Source organism: Paramormyrops kingsleyae, chromosome 12 (genome assembly GCF_048594095.1).
Source record: "Paramormyrops kingsleyae isolate MSU_618 chromosome 12, PKINGS_0.4, whole genome shotgun sequence".
NCBI classification, from domain to species: Eukaryota; Metazoa; Chordata; class Actinopteri; order Osteoglossiformes; family Mormyridae; genus Paramormyrops; species Paramormyrops kingsleyae.
Window position 1 is genome coordinate 27,884,669 of NC_132808.1, and position 22,160 is coordinate 27,906,828.

The following is a 22,160-nucleotide window of genomic DNA, read 5'->3' on the forward strand; positions in this document are numbered from 1 at the left end:
CTGTAGACTCTGCACAGCAATCAGAATGATGAGGATCAGGCCCGAACTCTGATGGTTTACTTTGTTTTATTAGAGCGTTAATATCTTCGTTATGTTTAAAGCTCTAAAATGGGAATAATTACTTGAATATAATTTAGCAGTGTCTCTGCTCCGGTGTGACACACAGCACCCTGGGCTCCCTGACTGCAGTAAAACATCATCTAAGGTCTTATCAGCATTTGTCGCTTCACTATGGTGGCGTCTTGGACACAGGCAGCCCGCTATAACTCATCATCCTTAGCTTTATACCTGACATTAATGTCATGAGGTTCAGATACACCTGCCAATGTGTGTGTGTTGGGGGGGGGGCATTGTGTATTCAGTGGATATGACTCTTACGGCCTGTTAAGTCCCCCTGGTCTACGCGGAGGAGGAACATGTTATGAATACAAACAACACGCTTGGTCAATGTCAGCCGCCACACAAACACCCTCAAAGTTTCCTTTGCAAGTTTTTATTTTGGTAATTTAATTCTGGAAGCTACACAGTCGATGTTTTATGCTCGGGCAAAACTGCTGAATTTTCAAAACGATAATTTATTTAGCTTTAGTTTGCGTGTAGCATATGACGACTTGGGGGTTGAAAATCAGTTCAGGAGGAACAATTATAACGATATTAGCTGTCAAAAGCAGGGGAGAACTTTGTTACTAACTAATTGAGCTTTATATTGCCTTTTGCTTTGTGTCTGATAATATCAGCATAGGTTAATGCTTTAGATTAACTGCACCTTCATAATGCATTCATAGTGCATTCATAGAACATTCATAAGCAGTATGTGACTATGCCTTCACAGACCTTAACAGCTTTAATATACACTAACATCAAACATTATATGATAATAACAAACATAGTCGTGCAATAATGTTAAGGCTGTTAAGGTCTGTTAGGATGTTAAGGTATACTTACATGCTGCTTATGAATGTTCTATAAATGCATTATACAGGCATTATAAAGGTGGGGATATTGTAAAGCACTGACACAGTGTGTCTGTTTCTTCGCTGACCGTCTGCTGTTTTGGCTTTCTGGTGACTAAGCTCAGTACTGTTTTGGAGGGCAGGTCACAGGCCCCTGTTTATAAACTGCTGAAATGTACTCCGCCCCAGATGTGCAGCATTTCCCGTCCACAGAACTAAGGACCAGGTGCTTCTGGGTCTATCCTGGGACGATTCTCAGATTTTTTTTTAAGGTGGGGAGCATGTCAGGGGCATAATTCCTACAGCCGGGTCAACCTTATGATTAGCCAATGATGTGTTTTGAAATGGTGAGTGACAGGGCAGGGAGCAGTCTGGGGGCCAATTAGTTTTAATCTGGAGCCAGTGCTCTTGTGGACCCGCCCCTGTGTACGCTCTTGTTAATCTAAATACTCCGGTAGAGGTTTGAACTGGACAACAGCAGTGTCCCTCCTTCCAAGTAGAGGAGCTAGGACCTTCTGGGGGGGCCTGGGGGTATTTTGCTGGCTGGCCTCACTGCAGGGCCCATTTTCTGATCCCAGAATAGATCTTGTAGGTCTTGGAAAGTCAAGCAGGCTCGTCCAACACAGGCGGGCAGTATCTGTGTGTCTGTCAGCCTGCCTGTCTGTAAATCTGTGCTCGTTGCGTACGTGTGTGTGGATTCACACCACTGTATCTCGAACTGTGTTTGCCGAAAAGTACAATACAGGAGTCTGCTGAACAGAACAGCGCGTCTGCAGACCGTCGGCGCTTGCGGTCACGGGAAATAAGCAGCCGAGATTATTTTGGCTTTTGGTAGCAATGAGTTTGCCACATGTCATATTTCATATTTTCACTTAAGAAAAAACTGTATTTCAGAGATCAACAGACAGGAAGTATATTTTTATAGCCCGTCGAACAAAGGTCACAGTGTAGGCTTCTTAAAACACCTAAATGCGAACGTGTGAAGTAACTGAAGCTAATTACATACGGTACAGTAAGTTTGCACCTGAAAAAGCAGCAGGCATGAGCTGCACTTTCTAGCACTTTCTTAATAATGATTAATGACTGATAATGAATCCTTATGACGCTATACAGAAACTCCTCGGTGGTGACACAGCGTGCAGGTGATGTCACACACCGGCAGTGTCTGCGACACGGTGTGACTGTCTGTGTTTCCGCTGCAGGTGACGTCACACACCGGCAGTGTCTGCGACACGGTGTGACTGTCTGTGTTCCGGCTGCAGGTGACGTCACACACCGGCAGTGTCTGCGACACGGTGTGACTGTCTGTGTTCCGGCTGCAGGTGACGTCACACACCGGCAGTGTCTCCGACACGGTGTGACTGTCTGTGTTTCCGCTGCAGGTGACGTCACACACCGGCAGTGTCTGCGACACGGTGTGACTGTCTGTGTTCCGGCTGCAGGTGACGTCACACACCGGCAGTGTCTCCGACACGGTGTGACTGTCTGTGTTCCGGCTGCAGGTGACGTCACACACCGGCAGTGTCTGCGACACGGTGTGACTGTCTGTGTTCCGGCTGCAGGTGACGTCACACACCGGCAGTGTCTCCGACACGGTGTGACTGTCTGTGTTCCGGCTGCAGGTGACGTCACACACCGGCAGTGTCTGCGACACGGTGTGACTGTCTGTGTTCCGGCTGCAGGTGACGTCACACACCGGCAGTGTCTCCGACACGGTGTGACTGTCTGTGTTCCGGCTGCAGGTGACGTCACACACCGGCAGTGTCTCCGACACGGTGTGACTGTCTGTGTTTCGGCTGCAGGTGACGTCACACACCGGCAGTGTCTGCGACACGGTGTGACTGTCTGTGTTTCGGCTGCAGGTGACGTCACACACCGGCAGTGTCTGCGACACGGTGTGACTGTCTGTGTTTCCGCTGCAGGTGACGTCACACACCGGCAGTGTCTGCGACACGGTGTGACTGTCTGTGTTCCGGCTGCAGGTGACGTCACACACCGGCAGTGTCTGCGACACGGTGTGACTGTCTGTGTTCCGGCTGCAGGTGACGTCACACACCGGCAGTGTCTCCGACACGGTGTGACTGTCTGTGTTCCGGCTGCAGGTGACGTCACACACCGGCAGTGTCTCCGACACGGTGTGACTGTCTGTGTTCCGGCTGCAGGTGACGTCACACACCGGCAGTGTCTCCGACACGGTGTGACTGTCTGTGTTCCGGCTGCAGGTGACGTCACACACCGGCAGTGTCTGCGACACGGTGTGACTGTCTGTGTTCCGGCTGCAGGTGACGTCACACACCGGCAGTGTCTCCGACACGGTGTGACTGTCTGTGTTCCGGCTGCAGGTGACGTCACACACCGGCAGTGTCTCCGACACGGTGTGACTGTCTGTGTTTCGGCTGCAGGTGACGTCACACACCGGCAGTGTCTGCGACACGGTGTGACTGTCTGTGTTTCGGCTGCAGGTGACGTCACACACCGGCAGTGTCTGCGACACGGTGTGACTGTCTGTGTTTCCGCTGCAGGTGACGTCACACACCGGCAGTGTCTGCGACACGGTGTGACTGTCTGTGTTCCGGCTGCAGGTGACGTCACACACCGGCAGTGTCTCCGACACGGTGTGACTGTCTGTGTTCCGGCTGCAGGTGACGTCACACACCGGCAGTGTCTGCGACACGGTGTGACTGTCTGTGTTTCGGCTGCAGGTGACGTCACACACCGGCAGTGTCTGCGACACGGTGTGACTGTCTGTGTTCCGGCTGCAGGTGACGTCACACACCGGCAGTGTCTGCGACACGGTGTGACTGTCTGTGTTCCGGCTGCAGGTGACGTCACACACCGGCAGTGTCTGCGACACGGTGTGACTGTCTGTGTTCCGGCTGCAGGTGACGTCACACACCGGCAGTGTCTGCGACACGGTGTGACTGTCTGTGTTCCGGCTGCAGGTGACGTCACACACCGGCAGTGTCTGCGACACGGTGTGACTGTCTGTGTTCCGGCTGCAGGTGACGTCACACACCGGCAATGTCTGCGACGCTTCTAACTGTAACTCTGACCGATAGACAGGAGGCTTTTCCTTCGTGTGATTAAACACAGTGACCTCAGCTGCAACCCGGTGTTTAGCCTGACTGCATGACGGGCTTCTCTGTGATTAAAGCCCAGGATGGAGCAGAGAGAAACACTTATGGGTGGAATCATTAATTAGTTGACGTTTCACAGCACTGTAGCTACAGTGTCGACATATTTACTTCAAGTTTACACTTGTACTTTTATTAATATTGCATCTACTAGTTTTGAAAGAGTTAAAGTGGAGTTTCTGAAGATAGGTGACTAAAACTGAGAATAGCAGAAGCACTTCTCCAAATTCAGTACAGATGAGAATACATTAAGAGTAACCTGCACTCATTAATGCTTACATTCACAGCTAAGCTTCATTAAGCAGAGTGGAAAGGGAGACTCATAAGACAGATTTGACATATGGCATCTGAGCATTAGGGCTTTAATAAAAAGGGCAGTATCAGTGATGGCACTGGCACCTTGCACCCCGCACCCGCAGGGCTGAGGGTTCGAGTCCCTTCTCTATGTGGAGGCTGCATGTTTTGCCTGTGTCACATGAGTTTGCTCATTCAGTCCATATATATGCAGTTAGGCTAATCGGTGTCTCTAAACTGGCCAAAGAGAGTGTGTTTGGGGGTGGGAGGCAGGTGTGTGTGAACTGGAGTGTGTGGGGGGGTGGGGTGAGGCTCAGCCGGTTAGGCCACCTTCATCAGAAGGCTGCTGGTTTGAATCCCAGGGATAGGCTGACCCTTTTTTATAGTCCTTTTTTAAAATTTAGCATCCGCCAAATAAAATAAGCTTAAATAAAAGGTACTCCACTCATGTACCTTATACCTCCTGAGACACTTCAGGCCTTTTACTGATGTTAACGTACAAGCCACCTGTTTACATATTTGTGTGAAACCCTGTGATTTATACTAATGATTCATATTACAGTCTTTGTTCAGATTTCCTGCCTTCTAGCTAGACACCCGAAAGCGCTATCAGAGGTATGGCCAAAGGGCTATCAGAGGTACAGCCAAAGGGCTATCAGAGGTACAGTCAAAGGGCTATCAGAGGTACAGCCAAATGGCTGAGGTACAGCCAAAGGGCTATCAGGGGTACAGCCAAAGGGCTATCAGGGGTACAGCCAAAGGGCTATCAGAGGTACAGCCAAAGGGCTATCAGAGGTATAGTCAAAGGGCTATTAGAGGTACAGTCAAAGGAGTGCCCTTTAACCCTCGGTACAGGTACCCCGGTCCTGCCTGCTTCTGAACCTCACGGAGGGTCCGGCCGCAATCTTTTCGTACCTGCAAGGAAACTGCAAGCTCGTATTATACAAGCATTTATAAGGTTTTCATTTTGACTTATGTGCTGCATTGTAGATGCAAAGCTGTACAACACCGTCAAAACAACAGAGACAATAAAATGAATGACATCTTGCAATTCTGTAATGCATCGTCGGCAGATTAAATGAGCTAATTATGTAACAATGTAATCGGGGCCATGTCCGTTATAACCTTTATCATCCATGCAAGCTTTAATCCATTATTAATTATGCTAATTATACGAGTTAACACCAAAGCACAGGAGGAGTTGAAAGCTGAAACGGAGTGGCAGGGCGAGATGCATGGAATGCCGTCGGGGTATCAAGCGTGACACGGATTACGGCGCTACACGCCAGTTGAAAGACGGGCATTTACTGTGTCCATAGGGTAAAAACATGCTGCATGGAGACGTGTTGAAGGGATGAGATGCTGTGTGGCTAAAAATGCCACATCAAGGCGCATTCTGTGTGACGACTTATAAATGCAGAAGTAGCGCTTACAAGCGGCGACAGCACACCCATCACAAGAGTCCGTCTAACGTTGCAGAGTGATAAAAGGGGATGCAGCTTTGAAACAGCACCCTGACAAGTCAAGGAGTTTCATACACCACAGTGCAGGATCGCTTCAAATGTATTCACGTGCATTTTTACAAAAAATGTTAAAAGGTGGTAGTTAGGTGGCATGTTATTTAATTTGAATGTTGTTTCTTACTTGACTTGATTTTGATTTGTGTTTCCTTTGGTGAGGGTACAGCAGACAGATTTCCTGGAGCAGGAAAAGTTAGGGCTGGGATTGTAGTTCCTGGGGAAATACCCCCAACCCCCCCACTCCAGAGTATTCATTATGCAGCAGAACGTTCAGGAAGTAATCAGGCCTGCCGGAGAGAAGAGCCAGTGTGAGCTTCGCTAAACTCCAAAAATCTTAATGTTCCAGTTCTGTACTTTATCGGTACTGTACACCTTCTCTGGTTATTTGCACATCCGCCCCCATTTACTCTCCTGTTTATTACTAATTTAATGTTCTCTCATTCATACAGTATATGGACAAACGTATTGGGACACGACTCCTAATCATTGAATTCCAGTGTTTCATTCAGACCCATTACCACAGGTGTATAAAATCAACCACCAAGCCATGCAGTCAGGTTTACAAACACTTCTGAAAGAACGGGTTGTTCTGAAGAGCTCAGTGGATTCAGTGTGGTGCTGTCACAGGATGCCACCTTTGCAATAAGTCAGTTTGTGAAAATTCTTCCTTGCTAGATATTCCATAGTCAGCTGTAAGTGCTGTTATTGCAAAGTGGAAGCATTTAGGAACAACAGAAACTGTGACAAAGTGGCAGACCATGTAAAGTAACAGAGCGGGGTCTCTGAGTGCTGAGGTGCAAAGTGGATGACAGTCACCAATGCTCTGTTGATTCAGTAACTGCTGAGTTCCAAACTTCCTCTGGCATTAACTCCAGCACAAAAACTGTGTGCCGGGAGCTTGATGGAATGGGCTTCCATGGCCGAGCAGCTGCATGCAAGCCTCTCATCACCAAGCACGATGCCAAGTGTCGGATGGAGTGGAGTAAAGCACACTGCCACTGGACTCTGGAGTGGAAACGTCTTCTGTGGAGTGATGAATCACACTTCTCTGTCTGGCAGTGATGGATAAGTCTGGATTTGGCAGATGCCAGAAGAACGTTACCTGCCTGACTGCATTGTGCCAACTGTAAAGTTTGATGGAGGAGGGTTAATGGTATGGGGGTGTTTCTCAGGGGGTGGGCTTTGCTCCGTAGTTCCAGGGAACTCTTAATGTTTCAGCATACCATGACATTTTGGACAATTCTATGTTTCCGACTTTGTTAGAACAGTTTGAGGAAGGCCCTTTTCTGTTCCAGCGTGACTGTGCCCCAGTGCACAAAGCAAGGTCCGTAAAGACATGCACAAATCCCTGACCTCAAATCCATTGAACACCTTTGAAATAAACTAGAAAGGAGATTGTGAGCCAGGCCTTCAAGTCCAACATCAGTGCCTGAGCTCACAAATGCTCTTCTGAATGAATGGGCAAAAATTCCCACAGACAGACTCCAAAATCTTGTGGAAAGCCTTCCCAGAAGAGTGGCAGCTGTTGTAGCTGCAAAAGTGGGACCAAGTACACATTGATGTCTGTGGATTTAAAATGTGACGTCAGAATAAGTTGTATATTAGACTCTTGTCTTGTCTTTTATTGCACTGCTGTCTGTCCTGTATCACGTTGCTCTCTGTATCCGCCTGTCCAATACCCTGTAATTGTGGCATAAACTCTGTTTGATGGAGCCTGGTGACTTGGGCGTAATTTGTGTATGTGTGCTTTTCCAGGAGCAGTTTGTATGTTTATTCTCTATTTTGTGAGCATTTGGAAAGATCATGGAAACCATGTCGGATGGATTTCCGCAGATGTGCTTGAGGATGTAGATCCCTCGCTGTCCATGTCTTAAGCAGGAGGGCCTGAGACTTAAGGAGGAAGAGCAAAGTGCTGGCTGATTCTCAGCCACCTCCTCAAAGCTTTAAAGGTAGTTTGAGGTCAATCTCTAGACTTTCATCTTGTGGGTTCATGTCCAGCTTTTCAAACAAAGAGTGAGACAACTGAGGTTCTAATTGTTCTCAATTTATGCCTGGGTGGAGGACTTTGAAATGTGACATTTTCTTAAATATTTTGCATGAATGTCTGAGAGTGTTAACCCTTCGTGGGACAGAACAGGCCGCGCTCGTTCTCAACGGCACCCTGCACCGGCAATCGGCTCACAAAGCCTCAGCCATCAGCTTCTTCCTCAAACCCGAGAACGGACGACTGACTCTACATTCATAGTGATGCTGGACGACGTTCCCGCTGCCGCAATCCGATCACGTCAGCTGACAGGACACCTCTGCTCCTCGCCAGCCCCCACTGGGGGATAACGATGGCAACGTGAGGCAATCAATCGCCATTAGGAGCGCGCCATCTCCACGCAGAGGAGTGATTCCTCTCCGTCGGGGGGGAGGCTGGGGGCCCGCGGGCTTTTCGCCGATGTGCGGATGCCGGCTGAGGTTTTTAGGAGCGATGAAGACAAATGCGGCAGGCGCGTGTTCCCGTTCAGCACCGAGCCGTCGGTCATAGCCCTGTGCTTCTATCCCCCCCCCCCCCCCCCATCCAGGACATCAGATGGTACCAGCGCTATGGGGGCAGTGGTTGTGAGCCGCCTGAGGATGGGGGAGGCGCAGGATGGAGAGACGGAGCAGGTCGCCGCCACAGACACCACGGGACAAAAGGTAACCAGTGAAGCCGGGCTGGAGTCACTGGGGGCCGGAACTGTAAGGCTCTGGGGGGCTTTGGGGGGCTCTGGGTCTTATTTTTATTTGTGTGGGAATATTGGTCATGTGAGGGCGTGTGTGTGCGTACTTATAGAACATCAGAATCAGGTTATTACCCGAGTGTGATCACACAGTGTCTCCTTTACATACACACACAAGACAGTGCTCACATACAGGCTGGCTGACATATGCGACATGCATTTGGTGAATGTGAAAAAAGTGCAGTAGCGCATGTCAGTGCAGGAATAAGAACAGTGAGTACAAAACAATACTCTAAGTGCAGTGAGTTAGTCACTGTACATGAACATGTGTGTACAGCCTTCGCATTTGGGCATAACTGGATTTTTTAGCTGTCTGTCATACATACATTACTCTGTACTGTACTGCAGGTTAGATATGGGCAGGGGGTCATTGTGAAGCCCATTCAGGGCCAGTTACACTAAGCGATACGTCCGCTGATGTTCTGCTGAGGCCCCTTTCAGGCGTCTCTCCATCAGAGTATATTATTTACTGTGGACCTCAGACATAAACACGACTCGATGTAAGACCTTATATAATTATGCTCATGAGTATGTGTGTTTTTGTGTGTGTGTGTACCTTCCCGGCCTCACTCTCCAGGGGTACCTCCAGGAATATATACCCTCCTCGCCCCCCTCCCCATGTGGCCTCTTCTTGGGACGGTCCCACACTCGGGAAGGCAGGTGTTTTACAGGAGTGGGCAGGGCTGGGACCAGCATGCACACATCATTAACCCACCCGCTACATTCCAGCATCAGCATTCTGTAACGTCTTAATGCACTCACCTTTGTAAATATCGATTTAATACCTAGGGGGGTCGGAAACCAGTCAGCGTGCCCTGAGTTCAGTCACCACCCCAATGATGGGGAAGGTCAATACTGCTGGAACATGGCTACCATTGTGGAATGGGGGGGGGCCTGGAGAGGTTTCTCCTGTGGATCCGTCCCGTGCCATCAGGAGGCGCTGTCCTGCTTCTCTATGTAAGCCTGCTAGCCGGCTGCCCCATTCAGGTTCAGAAGGCGCTGCACCCTAAAATACCGCTGAGCATTAAACCAGCAGGAACGAACTGGAAATTTGTCTGTGTTAGATTTAATAAGACAGAATGTGACACCAAGAACTTAAAGTGATTATGTTTAAGGGTTTTAGAAATATGCCTCCTGCGGTTCCCCAGGACCTGAAGAGTGGGGACCTTCGCTCCTGTGTCCGTCAGCGATTGTAGGTTTCCACTATGAATCTCCCAAAAACATCTTCATTTTTTAAGCTTTATTTAGTTCCCAGTTTAGTGGGGTTTTTGTTGGCTTCTATGGGAAAATCGAGGATGAAACTGACCAATATTTTTTTGGCCGAAGATCATTTGATCAGTACATTTGAATGGATGACTTGAGCACAGTTTTTGAAAGAGATAATGGCAAGGCATAGATTTGCAAAAAGAGTAGAAAATATCCTTTATTTTCATAGAAAAAAATGTTTAAATGTGACATTTCTGGACAGTGAAATGCTAAGTTGAATCTGAAGGCCTTTGAGCCATTTTTAGCCTTTCCTGCTGGTACCTAGTATTACCTCAGTATCATCCCAGGTCCCTCTGAAACACCCGCGCCCCCTACAGGAAGTGGGCAGCACTGCCTCGCGTCAGCCGGCCACTGGGAAGTCTGCCGTGTCGGGGGAGATTTGCCCGTAATTACACCGATAACTCACGTCAGCCGTCTAGCGCGTCGGTTTCGCTGATTAATGGCTCCGCGGAGCAGACTGGCAACGAGGCGGCTCTATGTGATGGACGGAGATCCTGTAGGGATGAAAGGCTCCGTCACCGGTGCCTTAATTAAAAGCTGCACGTCTGCCTGTGTGTGTTTGACTTCCCTGCTCTGGATTACATGCAGAGTAGATCAGGGACCGTCACAAACATTATAAAGGAGAGTTTATAGCTTCTGACAGTGCCGGTCAACCCATTAGGCAACATAGGCGACCACCTAGGGCACCATCTTCTGAGGGGGCGCTGACTTAGCCAGCCAATTTCACTTTGGCTCAGACAGGGGGCGCCGACGGTGAAGCTGGCCTAGGGCACCATCTTCTGAGGGGGCGCTGACTTAGCCAGCCGATTTCACTTTGTCTCAGACAGGGGGCGCCGGCGGTGAAGCTGGCCTAGGGCACCATCTTCTGAGGGGGCGCTGACTTAGCCAGCCGATTTCACTTTGTCTCAGACAGGGGGCGCCGGCGGTGAAGCTGGCCTAGGGCGCCATCTTCTGAGGGGGCGCTGACTTAGCCAGCCGATTTCACTTTGCCTCAGACAGGGGGCGCCGACGGTGAAGCTGGCCTAGGGCGCCATCTTCTGAGGGGGCGCTGACTTAGCCAGCCGATTTCACTTTGCCTCAGACAGGGGGCACCGACGGTGAAGCTGGCCTAGGGCACCATCTTCTGAGGGGGCGCTGACTTAGCCAGCCAATTTCACTTTGCCTCAGACAGGGGGCGCCGGCGGTGAAGCTGGCCTAGGGCACCATCTTCTGAGGGGGCGCTGACTTAGCCAGCCGATTTCACTTTGCCTCAGACAGGGGGCACCGACGGTGAAGCTGGCCTAGGGCACCATCTTCTGAGGGGGCGCTGACTTAGCCAGCCGATTTCACTTTGCCTCAGACAGGGGGCACCGACGGTGAAGCTGGCCTAGGGCACCATCTTCTGCGCCGGCGGTGAAGCTGTAACCAACTCAAAGCCACAACTAGCATAATGTTCTCCATGTACAGCATCTACTTGTTATATAGGTGTCACTTATTTTTTTATGTATTTATTCGTTTCACTGCACGTCCTGGACTGCAAATGATGTAACCAAATCACATATGAGTACGTGTACAATTACAGCCCTTGTCTTTGCTGATACATACTGAATTGGTCTCTGCCGGTTCCCACCCCAGGTGTGTTAAAAGGAGAGCAGGATGGGTTATGTGGAAATGAACACAGTCCACAGCATCAGTACCTGTACTAATGGAAAACAAAGCTTTGCTGCTTCTTCTTCAGTGGAGAGTGTTGAAAAATCCCACCCTGTGTCTTTTGTTTCTGTGTTCAGCACACGGTGGTCTGCGAGTCACCAGAGGGGTCCGTGCGAGACAAAGACAGCGGCCCGCTGATGAATGCAGCTGAGGGGACGTCACCGCAATGCTCTGCAGGTGAGGGGGACGTCACCGTGATGCTCTGCAGGTGAGGGGGACGTCACCGTGATGCTCTGCAGGGAGACTGTCACCCGAAGTGTGGACATTCCTGCTACATACCTACGATTCATTGCTGGTAAAAAAGAAGGAGAGTTAATAAAACACATCCCTCAATCTGGAAATAATTTTTTAATATTGATTTTATAAAAACACTTTTGATCTTCATTCACAGTAAGGCAGGGAAGCAGAGCCCCTATAAACAGCTCAGCCTCAGATTGATTTCTTTCACAAGTAATTTATTTATAATTTATTTTACCCCTCCTCAGCTGAACTAAAGAGGAATGAGAACTTCCTGGCATGATTGTCGCTTTATCTGCACACTGAGGTCTCCTCCCCCCCCCCCCCCAGCTTGTGTGGTTCCGGAGGACAGCTTGATGGCGGCCAGTAACGCAGATCAGTCTGCGGATCTGAGTGCTCTTGCGGTTTCCTTAGGGCTCTTCCCAGGTGTAGTTGTGCAGGTTCTACTGCTTTACCTGTAATTAGAAGGTTGTTTGTTCAAAACCCAGGGTTGGCAGAGCATTTTCACCATTGGAGCCTTGAGCAAAGCCTTTCATTCTCAGCTGTCTCAAAAATGCGTGTCGTTCTGGATGAACGTTATCCCTGCTAAATAACTGTAAATGCAGGCGCGCGCTGAGTGGGCTGTGGTATTGTCCTCTGTGTGACATTGTGTTGATGCTTCACTTGAGTGCACGCGTCGCTCTCTATGGTGCTGCCCGTGCTCTGACCCGCAGCCCGCAGGAATGTTCGAGGTCGTCTGCTCGACAGCCTCCGCAGAGATTGAGGGAGGTGATTGGCCGCCAGCTTAATAGCGTGTGCAGGTTCGAGGTCGTCCCACTCTTTATGCCACCGGTGGGTCGGGGTCCTTGGCTGACTCCTCTTCCCCCGGAGCCATGGACTGGATGTTTGAAACTCACTGTATTTTATGTTTCACAGTTTATGTGGGGGGGGGGGGGGGTTGGGGGGTTTGGGGCTGCTGGATTCCCGCACCTTAGCTGCTGATGAATGTCCCACTCTTTAATACTGTCGAGCCACTGGGCACTGCGGACACTCACAGTAAAAAGGAGGGGGGCAGATTTCCGGCTGGGTCTACTGAACTGTGCGGCTCAGTGGGTTTGTGTCTGGGATTAGAGGGTTGTTGGTTTAAATCCCCCTGCTTGGCAGAGAAGCTGCCTTAAGTGAGGCCCTTAGCCCCACAAAATATTGCAGGGACCCTGAGCTCCGAACCCAAGCTTTGCTCTCATTTGAGTGTGTGTGTCTTAAAAACGAGAACAAGATGGGAAGACAAACACGCTGTAGCGGGATGAATACAAACGGCAGTAGCTTCATTTCAAAGTGAAGGTCTGGTGAAATGTGGCTCCGCCATTGTTTAACCTTGAAGGACGTGCGTCATGCTGAAACTCTCATGTCTGTGTCTGAAGCCACATTTCTGTCTGATGCATTTAATTTTTTATTAACTCCTTTTGAAATGTTGACATTAAAGTCATGAAGGACTGATGGGCATTGGGTATTGCAATTTACAATGAGTATTTATATATATATATATAAAACTAGATATAACATATGTCAGTGAAGTACACATCAATTATTTATCTTAAATTTGCCTTTGCAGGAATAAATAATGCAAAAGCTAAAGAGAATTACATAATTGTGTCTGTTGATTAACTGACTCAGCTGAGATGTTTGGATATCCGGCTAGCAATTGAGTCATGCGGTAATTTAAAGATTTCTTAAGGTATAAGGGGAGACGTCTAATGACCCTGCACGAGGGTGATTGTATATCAGTGCATTTTCAAATATTATCCATCACAAGAATAGCATGTAAAAATGCAAGTTTATGCACCAGAAATGTATCCACATGTATAACTGGCATCCTAATTGTATCCATACATCTTCTGATGCTGTTGATCAGTGTTTCCCCACCCGGTCCTCAGGGATCCACAGACGGTCCGTGTTTTTGCTCCCTCCCAGCTCCCTGCCAGACCGCCTGTGGATTGGGAAGCACGACTGTAGATTAATGTGCCGCACTTGTCGCCTCAGCCTTAAATAATGCTGCGTTACAGTCTGCTGAGTTTCAGGATCACATTGGCGCCTTTCTGTAACACTGGCTGTGTACCGGGGTCTACTTCTTCCTATCGCCTTTCCATTGTAATCCCAGTTATTAGGCTTTGCTCCTGCTGTGAATCGATCTTTGGTCTATGATTTGACATGCTCACTCATGTGTGTACCAGTGGGGGGGGGGGGGTTTCGGAGCTTAACAGCTTAGCATTCTAAATGCACTTCGAAAGGGACTAACGGGCAAAGGTGGATAGTTCGGGTCCAGAAATTTAAAATCCAAACCAAGATTTTGCTTTAACCAACCAACCGAGCGTAAAGGGTGACAGTCACAGTACTCAACTGATTGGTTGAAGCTTGTTGGCCTCATATCCACCTCGGGTTCCGGCTGCTTCCTGTTCTCCTGTTCGGGTGCCGGTTCTCTCTAAATGACTGTATGCAGAACTTGAAAGTATTCTGTTAATGCGTGACCTTTTAACTTACTGCCCCTTCGCAGGGGTGTGGCAGTAAGTAACATCACGTTACTGTACACCTTTGGTGTAAAACTAATGGCAATTATAACCTTACAGTATGATGGTGAAGTTAAATGATATTTTATTTACTATTTGCACATGCACAGATACATTGGCATTCTTTAGTTTTCACATATCCCATCTTGCTCTCCTTCGCGTTGAGTACACACACACACACACACACACACACACACGGAGGTAAGAGTGAAGCTTAGGGTCGGAGCTCAGGGTCGGCTGTTTGTATGGCATCACTGGAGCATTTCGGGGGGGGGGGTTAAGGACCTTGCTAAGGGCCTAATGGACACATGACTGTTCTGCTGCGGATGGGAATTGAACCAGCAACCTTCCGATCACAGTCAGCTATCACTTGTCATCTACGCAGCAATGTATCTCTGCATTACATTATGTCATAGATAACACTTTGCATTCCTGCATTGTTTTTGCCTTGCAGTATTCAGGAACCCCGTGTGTAAGGTGTACAGCTTTCAGACCACGGACAGCAAGTGGATGCTGGTGCGGGAGAAGATGGCGGAGTGTACCCTGTCCTTCCACATCCCGAAACAGCTCCTCAAGCTGTACATACAGGAAGACATGACCAGGTAATGGACTCCATGGCCTGGTCCCATCCCAGAGGCGCACGCCAGCCAAAATAATGCGAGAGAGAGAGAGAGAGAGAGAGAGAGAGAGCTATATTTAGGGAAATAGAAATTATTCACATCTGTTTAACTTTGCCAAAGTCTGTCTGCTGGAGGTCTGGTTATTTTTGCTGTATTTCCTCTAAAGTGAGAGGACTTGCAGCTAAATGTGTTGGGACCAGTTCTATAAGGTGAAATTACACCAGGCCTTCCTGTGGGTCAGGCCCAATGAAGTGGTTTTGAGTAATTCCAATCGAGTACATGTGTCTTTCAGATTTCAGGTAATTCTATGAGATGAAAGTGGAAACTGATCGTCACAGATGGTTAACTGTTGACTTAGTGAGTCCGTGATTGTTAGCAAGTCAAACAAAACAAACACAAGTCTGTGCCGAGGAGCTGTTTGTTAGTGAGTCCATACAGACGGGCTGTTTGTTAGCGAGTCCATACAGAGTGGTTGTTTGTTAGCGAGTCTCTGTAGAGGGGCCGTTTGTTAGTGAGTCTATACAGATGGGCTGTTTGTTAGCGAGTCCATACAGAGTCTATACAGTGAGTCTATACAGACAAGCTTTTTATTAGTGAGTCCATACAGACAGGCTGTTTGTTAGTCAGTCTCTGTAGAAGGGTTGTTTGTTAGCGAGTCCATACAGACAGGCTGTTTGTTAGTCAGTCTCTGTAGAGGGGCTGTTTGTTAGCGAGTCCCAGTTTGCTAGCTAGTCTGTGCAGAGGGGCTGTTTCTGAGGCACTGCGTGTTTCTCCTGATTTTTTCTGGCTTCTCCCTCAGGCAGGCCAGCATCCGTCAGGACTGATCTGTTGTCCTGTGGTTTCTGTTTAGTGACATGGTGCCGTATTACTGGAGAAGGAAAAGGCTGGAGATGCATGGTGCAGGATTATCGTCAGACATGTATGCAGATTTTCATGCGGTATTGATCAGCAGGATTTTTCTGCGTGACATTTTGACACTGTAGGTCTGTCACCGAGTCACCATTCAGCTACTGTTCTTGGCATCGCCATACGCAGTATGCTCATTGGCTGGTTTGTAAGAAAGGATCTGATTGGCTGGCCTCTTTATACCCAAACTGTGTCTCCAATAGAATAATCTCTTACATAGTGCTATTATCCTGCCAGCAGATTAAGCTCTTTCTGGGCTCCTCTGGAATAAGCGTCCCCCATGCTCTGACGAGGTGAAGACTGGGGGACCGCTTGGTGAACTGCTGCCCCTCTCTTTGAGGTCGGAACACTCGACACGTTTATAAGCACTTCTGTTGTCATTTCTGAGGCTTTCAGTTAACATTCTGCCTAGCGCCCCCTGCCATTACTTCAAGGGTTTGTCACGGTGACAGCAGTGAAGCCTTGTGGATGAAAATGGTTTGATGACTTTATTTCCTTGACAGGTGCTTTTATGCAAAGCAGCTTAGCTTCTCTGTAAGCCTGCAAATCTGCAAAGTTAAATAGTGTATGGTGCGGTTAATTAGGAATCACAAGTGAGACATGACAATATCTGGAAAAAAAAATATTTGAGCAAAACACATGTTTTACACATTAGGCTCTGCCTCAGTCAGTGCCCAACGGGTCCGTAGTGTGACCTTGAGCAGGATTACCGAACTCCAGAGTCCTTGTCCAGTAGTGGTTGGTCCAGCTTCCTGAAATAGGATCTTGCTTTTGAACGTTTACATCTTACGTAATTAGCGGACACTTTTAAGAGCACAGGGTCAGCCAGTCCCTGGAGCAGTCAGGGGTCAAGGGCCTCGCTCAGGGATCCAACAGTGAAAACAGTCTCGCAAACCTGGGATTTGAACCACTGACCTTCTGATCACAGAAGTAGCCCACTGAACCACACTTCTGCATAGCAGAAGGGTTTTGTCAAGAACTTATGGAATTTGTTCTCCTCAAACTCCTAAGCACAAGAGATAATAGAAGGAACATATTTTGTAGGAGGAACAGATTTGGTGAAAGTTCTCAGTGGATCAAACGAATTTTACAGTGCTGGCTTGAGTCTGTCTGACAGCCCAGTTAACTCTCAGGTCAGTGGAACATGTGGCGATAGGACACAGGAAACCAAGCCATGAGCGAGAAGCTGAAGACTTTCCCACCCCTTGCTTCCATTTCCTGTTTCCTACGGAGTTGTCCCGTGTGAGACGCTGGCGTCGGATTTTGCTAAACGCGTGTTGATTTTTAAAGAAAAACACATATGGTGTATGGTAGCTTTGCAGTTTAGAATGTCTCATCAGAGAAAGCCTTGCTTCTTGCAAATTCTCGCCGCGCCCATAAATATTTGATTTTATCACGAACAGCAAGCAAGTGCCAAAGCGATGTGTAGTCAGTGAACAAAGCATCCATTCAGTTCAGCCTGAGTTGCATAATTGGGCTTTGATGGTATGTTATAAAGTCACTGATCCCCGAGGCGAAGATTCAAGCTCCTGTTTGTAGCTGAATGAAAAAGAAACTGTTCGTTTAGCAAACCTGGGCTTTGGCTAGTGGACGTGTGTGTTAGGAGCCCAGAGGGAGAGCTGAACACCAGGCCTCAGTGTTCAGGTGATTTTGAGCAGTGGGTCACTGCGGTTTTAGGGGCAGGAACCTGCCCACAAGATGACAGAGATACGAATCTCACACCTGTCACAGTTTATAATACAAAGGAGGTGCTATTGTTAATGAAGTAAATGGGATCAGAGGTGCCTTCGTTTTATGTGACCATAACCTTTGAGAAGTGTGACCCCGTTAATTCAAGAGTGGGCTATCCATCAGGCCAGTGTGGGCTGAATTAAAAAGACAATAAAACACCTACAGAATCTGTTGTCAATCATCAATGTGGTGAAAGGCAAAGAAATATCTGAAGATAGTCGGTGAAAGTTTGCTTATTACAAACTGGTGGGGAAAAAAGCCATATAAAGGTAAAATCACGGTATTCCACGATCATGTCAGGTACTTGACAGGATACCCTGCATGATCGGGGCGCAGGTTACTGTATCCCCAAGTGCAAGTACCCTGCTAACAATGTTTTTGTTCTAGGATGGTTTACCGAATGTTACAATTATGATATGGAAATGTTAAAAGTGTCCAGTTTTCTTGATGTTACCAGAACGTTATCGCACTACTACAACTACTGCTACAACTAAGAATAATAATGATAGGGCAGACAAACGGCACGGCAGGGCAGTGGGTAGAGCTGCCGCTCTCCGCTTCTGAGGTCAGGGGCTCACGGGTGGACGGTCGTGTTTGCAGAATATACCTCTGGCACTTTGATAAAATAGTTTTCTTATAAAGCGATATTTTTCAACATTAGTTATGTTAAAAAGATGTTCAGGTAATAATGTTACTGCGCTGACATCATGGGCGTAAATTATGGGGGGGGTGAGGGAGTTGTAGGCCCGCCAATAAATCAAAACCAGCTAATACAACCCCCCCAATAATCATGTTTCCCCCATAATGGGTGGAGACCTCAACTCCCCCAGTGTTCCAGCCAAAGTTACGCCATTGGCTGACATAGACAGAACCTTAAAATGTAAAACATTGAAATTACAGAATTACAGTAAGAATGTTCTTTGCCAACTTGGTTTGACTATTAAAAGCAAATTCAAGGCCAGCACTTGAATTATCTAGAACTGAGTGTTAGCTGCTGCTCCCATAGATTCTGAAACCTTGGTCCAGTATCACCTCCACGAAGGACCATTTTCTGATTCGATATTGCAGCTTTTTTTGCCCACCAGAGTTTTGTTTGACTTTGGAGGCTGGAAGATATAGTTTAAGTCAAAAGTCATCCGAGACGGTTTTGGAAAATGTGGTTTGTGCTTCAGGGTGTTTCTTTGGTCCCAAGCTCCTAGTTAAGGGAGATGGAATCATGAACTTTTTGCAGAACATGAAGCCATTTTGACTGAACACCATCCACCCTCTCCTAACACGCTACAGTTTGTAGATGGACCTTCCAGCAAGACAGTGGAATCAACAGAGAGGAATTAAAACATTTGCAGAGCTGAGTCAACAGTGTGGCTGCTGGAACGCCAGCTCAGTTTGGGAACGGCGGTCTGCGGAGCGTGGGGGTCCGAAGAAACTCTCTGAGTCTCTAAACCTGGAATGCGGCTACGCTATAATTAATCAGTTTTTGTATCCTGCATAAAAATATAAGGACATGAGAATTTATGCTAAAAGCCACATGCTTTTATTGAAGTGAATAAATATTATTTTAACAAGTCATTTTTCCATTTATAAAAGATATTATTTGTCAAGCTGACCCAAGGTTGCCGGCGACTACACTTTGCAAGGAGAGGTGCCCTTGTAGCTGAATGAGAGGGAAAAAAGCACTTGAAATTTCCCAGGGGTTTCTGTAACCCTGTTGAAAGTTTTATTGTGTTTTCATATTAGAGCAGGAGAGCAGCAGAGCCGTCGGCGGCGTGTGGAGTTTCTACCTCCCTTTAGCGTCAGCTGGGGATGCAGGATGAACGTGACCCTCACGACGCAGAGACAACGCTTATGTGGAACAGGGAAATCATACTAATGCTGGATCAATGGCAAAGGCGTGTACAGGGCGGAGCTAAATCAGCTAAAAGCTGATTCGCCCCCTGTCCTGTCAATCACCTATTCAAAACATATCAATGGCTAATAAGGTTGGCCCCTCTGAATGAATTATGTGTAATTACCTGGTCAAAAGGTTTCTAGATATCCCTTAGCAGCATTTAGTATCTTATTAATAACTACATTTAACAAGCAGTTACTCCTGAACTGAGAAGCGATTAGTAAAACTGTGTCATTTTATTGGGTATCATGAATGAGTGTTGAAAATTATTTTTTATTTCTTTACTTAGTTGTCACAGGGTGAAATATATAAATATACTGTAATTTGCCATATGACTTTTTGAATAATAAGCAGTGCAATAACCTCAGCTTGACAGCAGGGGCAGCGTTCTGAGTGGTGTCCCTGTGGAAGAGTCAGATGACTGACAGTGCCGGATCCGGGCAGGACCGACGTGCGCGCTGCCGGATCCATCGGGGGTGACATTGACGAGCAGGAGGGGAGGAAGCTCGAGTTAGCAGATGTGCCGCTGGCTCTGGGTGGCTAGATGCATTCGAATATCAGCCCACTGCTCGCATTCAGTCAGCGCCGCCATCAAGGTCTTAATTGAATCAGATTAGTGTCGGGCTAAATATGTAACCATACAAATACAAATATGTAACCATACAGATACAAATATGTAACCATACAAAAGGATTTTCATCCCACTTTTTAAGGCCATTTACTGTGCATAAAAATGCTTCTGCATTAAAAATGTAACTGGGTTGTTTCTGAAAATGTAGCTAAACGAATATTCTGGCTGAGAGTTAATTTGTGTTGCCTTTTATTGATTTTTGTGTGTCTATGCTTCGTGTCACCAGTAACACGTCCTGTAAACACATGGATTACACCTCATCTTTATCCTTATTGCACCGCTACCTTATGCCCCCCCGATTCTCACACTCCTATCCGCGTTCGCAGGATACAGGAGCTAAAGGGTTTGGGAGACCTCTCCCCGCACTGGGACAACCTGCGCAAGGAGGTGGTGATCCACCTGGGCCAGGCCATCAGCAGCTACCAGGAGGTCCTGACGGAGCTCAGCAAGATGGGAGGTGAGCAGCTGATGGTGTGGAAAGGGAGGCGATAGAGTTCCGAAAGGGAGAACCATGTACAATGCCGGAAGCCACGTCACTGCGTTTAACAGAAAACAGACATCCACCACTGCGTGTGTCAGGTCAAGCCTGGAATGAAAAACTGGTACTGCAACCAAGGGGAATTTAAGGATCTGATGTGTAGAGTGTCAACGCACAAACACTGCAGTCACTGTGTTCTGAGCTACGGAAGGTCCTGCAATCTGGCCTCCCAACACATGGTGGCAGTGCATGCTCTGTTCACTGGACATGCAGGTGCCTTACGGATGGTGAGACGCAGAGGGCCAGCTGGCCTGTGCCTCTGGGTGTGGTTTCACAAATTACCACTAGGGGGACAGAGAAGTGGAAGATGGCACACTGCATTCCACCACTGTGCTATGATTGGTGAGTTATTAGGGAAGCCTCAAGATTAAAAGGTAGCTCATTCCACTAGGACACCTCCCTCCACCAGAGAGGCCAGGACGGCGTGACAGATTAGTTTTCTGTTCATTTTAATTAGCCATGTTAAGGTTTCCATAGCGATGCGGCTTTAATTGAAATTGAGACGAGCTTGAAATACAGGGAAACGTGATATAATTGTGAATCAGTGTCATTTCTTTTTTAATTAGGAACAATGTTAGGAGAAGTAAAACTTTGAAATAAAGCACCTTTTTAAGTGGAACCAAGAATGAAGCAATTATAGCCAAATGATTTTCCGGATCACAATGATTGTTTGAGCGCATCCTTGAGTGTGTTTCTATGTTTGTGTTATGCTCCTCGGTACACAGAATGGTACACAGGGCCTCCTCTTTGGTCCATCGCCCCCTGCTGGATGGGAGGCCATCTTGTATCTCTGGATCTGCTCTTCATCTTGCCGTGGAGCCCATTCATATGAGTCTCCCTGGAACTGTCTTAGCCCTTGGCCCTGTCAGTCCTCGGAGGCTTCCCTTGGCCAGCTGGTAGCATGTTCACGGTCAGTGCTGTTCGGTGTGGAAGAGCAGCTTTGAGGCCCGTAGTGGAGCTGGGCTTTGCTGCACGTCCGCATTGCTTGGTGAAGCAGTGTGATAAAGTGCAGCAGTAACCCTCAGGCCTGGAGACAGAGCAGCTCTGTACAGCGGAAGCTGGTGATGGGTGTGTCTGTGTGTGTGTGTGTGTGTGTGTGTGTGTGTGAAAGAGAGAGAGAGCGGGAGAGAGAGGTTTTAATGATTCTGTTTCCTTCTGTATGTGTCTGCTCTAGCCGTGTACACTGGATTTGTGGGGGAATAGCTTTACCTTTATTATTGATTAACTACAAAAGATTAGTGTAAGTTAGGTGGGCTTTTTGTTGCTGTGTTTTTTTTGCTTTTAATTAGTTTTTAATTCACTGGTTGTCTGGTGAACTGGACTCCAAACCTGCAGGCTCTAGGCTTCTGCCAGCTAGCCGAAGAGGCTACAATAGACTAAAACATGGACTAAAATCACGAAATGTGGGCGTAAAATACCGTATTTTGCGCACCATAAGGCGC

General features: G+C 47.8%; 1 protein-coding gene across 5 annotated transcripts in view; it reads left to right on the top strand.

The window, feature by feature from the left end:
• LOC111832836 (type II inositol 3,4-bisphosphate 4-phosphatase-like) overlaps nucleotides 1–22,160 on the top strand; it is a 161,139-nt gene that overhangs the window by 96,541 nt on the left and 42,438 nt on the right. For all 5 annotated transcript variants that reach the window (XM_072697847.1, XM_072697849.1, XM_072697848.1 and 2 more), the window contains 4 exons: nucleotides 8,472–8,586; nucleotides 11,702–11,801; nucleotides 14,859–15,006; nucleotides 20,507–20,637. In XM_072697847.1, the coding sequence (XP_072553948.1) occupies nucleotides 8,472–8,586; nucleotides 11,702–11,801; nucleotides 14,859–15,006; nucleotides 20,507–20,637 (494 nt within the window). The remainder of the gene's footprint in view (nucleotides 1–8,471; nucleotides 8,587–11,701; nucleotides 11,802–14,858; nucleotides 15,007–20,506; nucleotides 20,638–22,160) is intronic.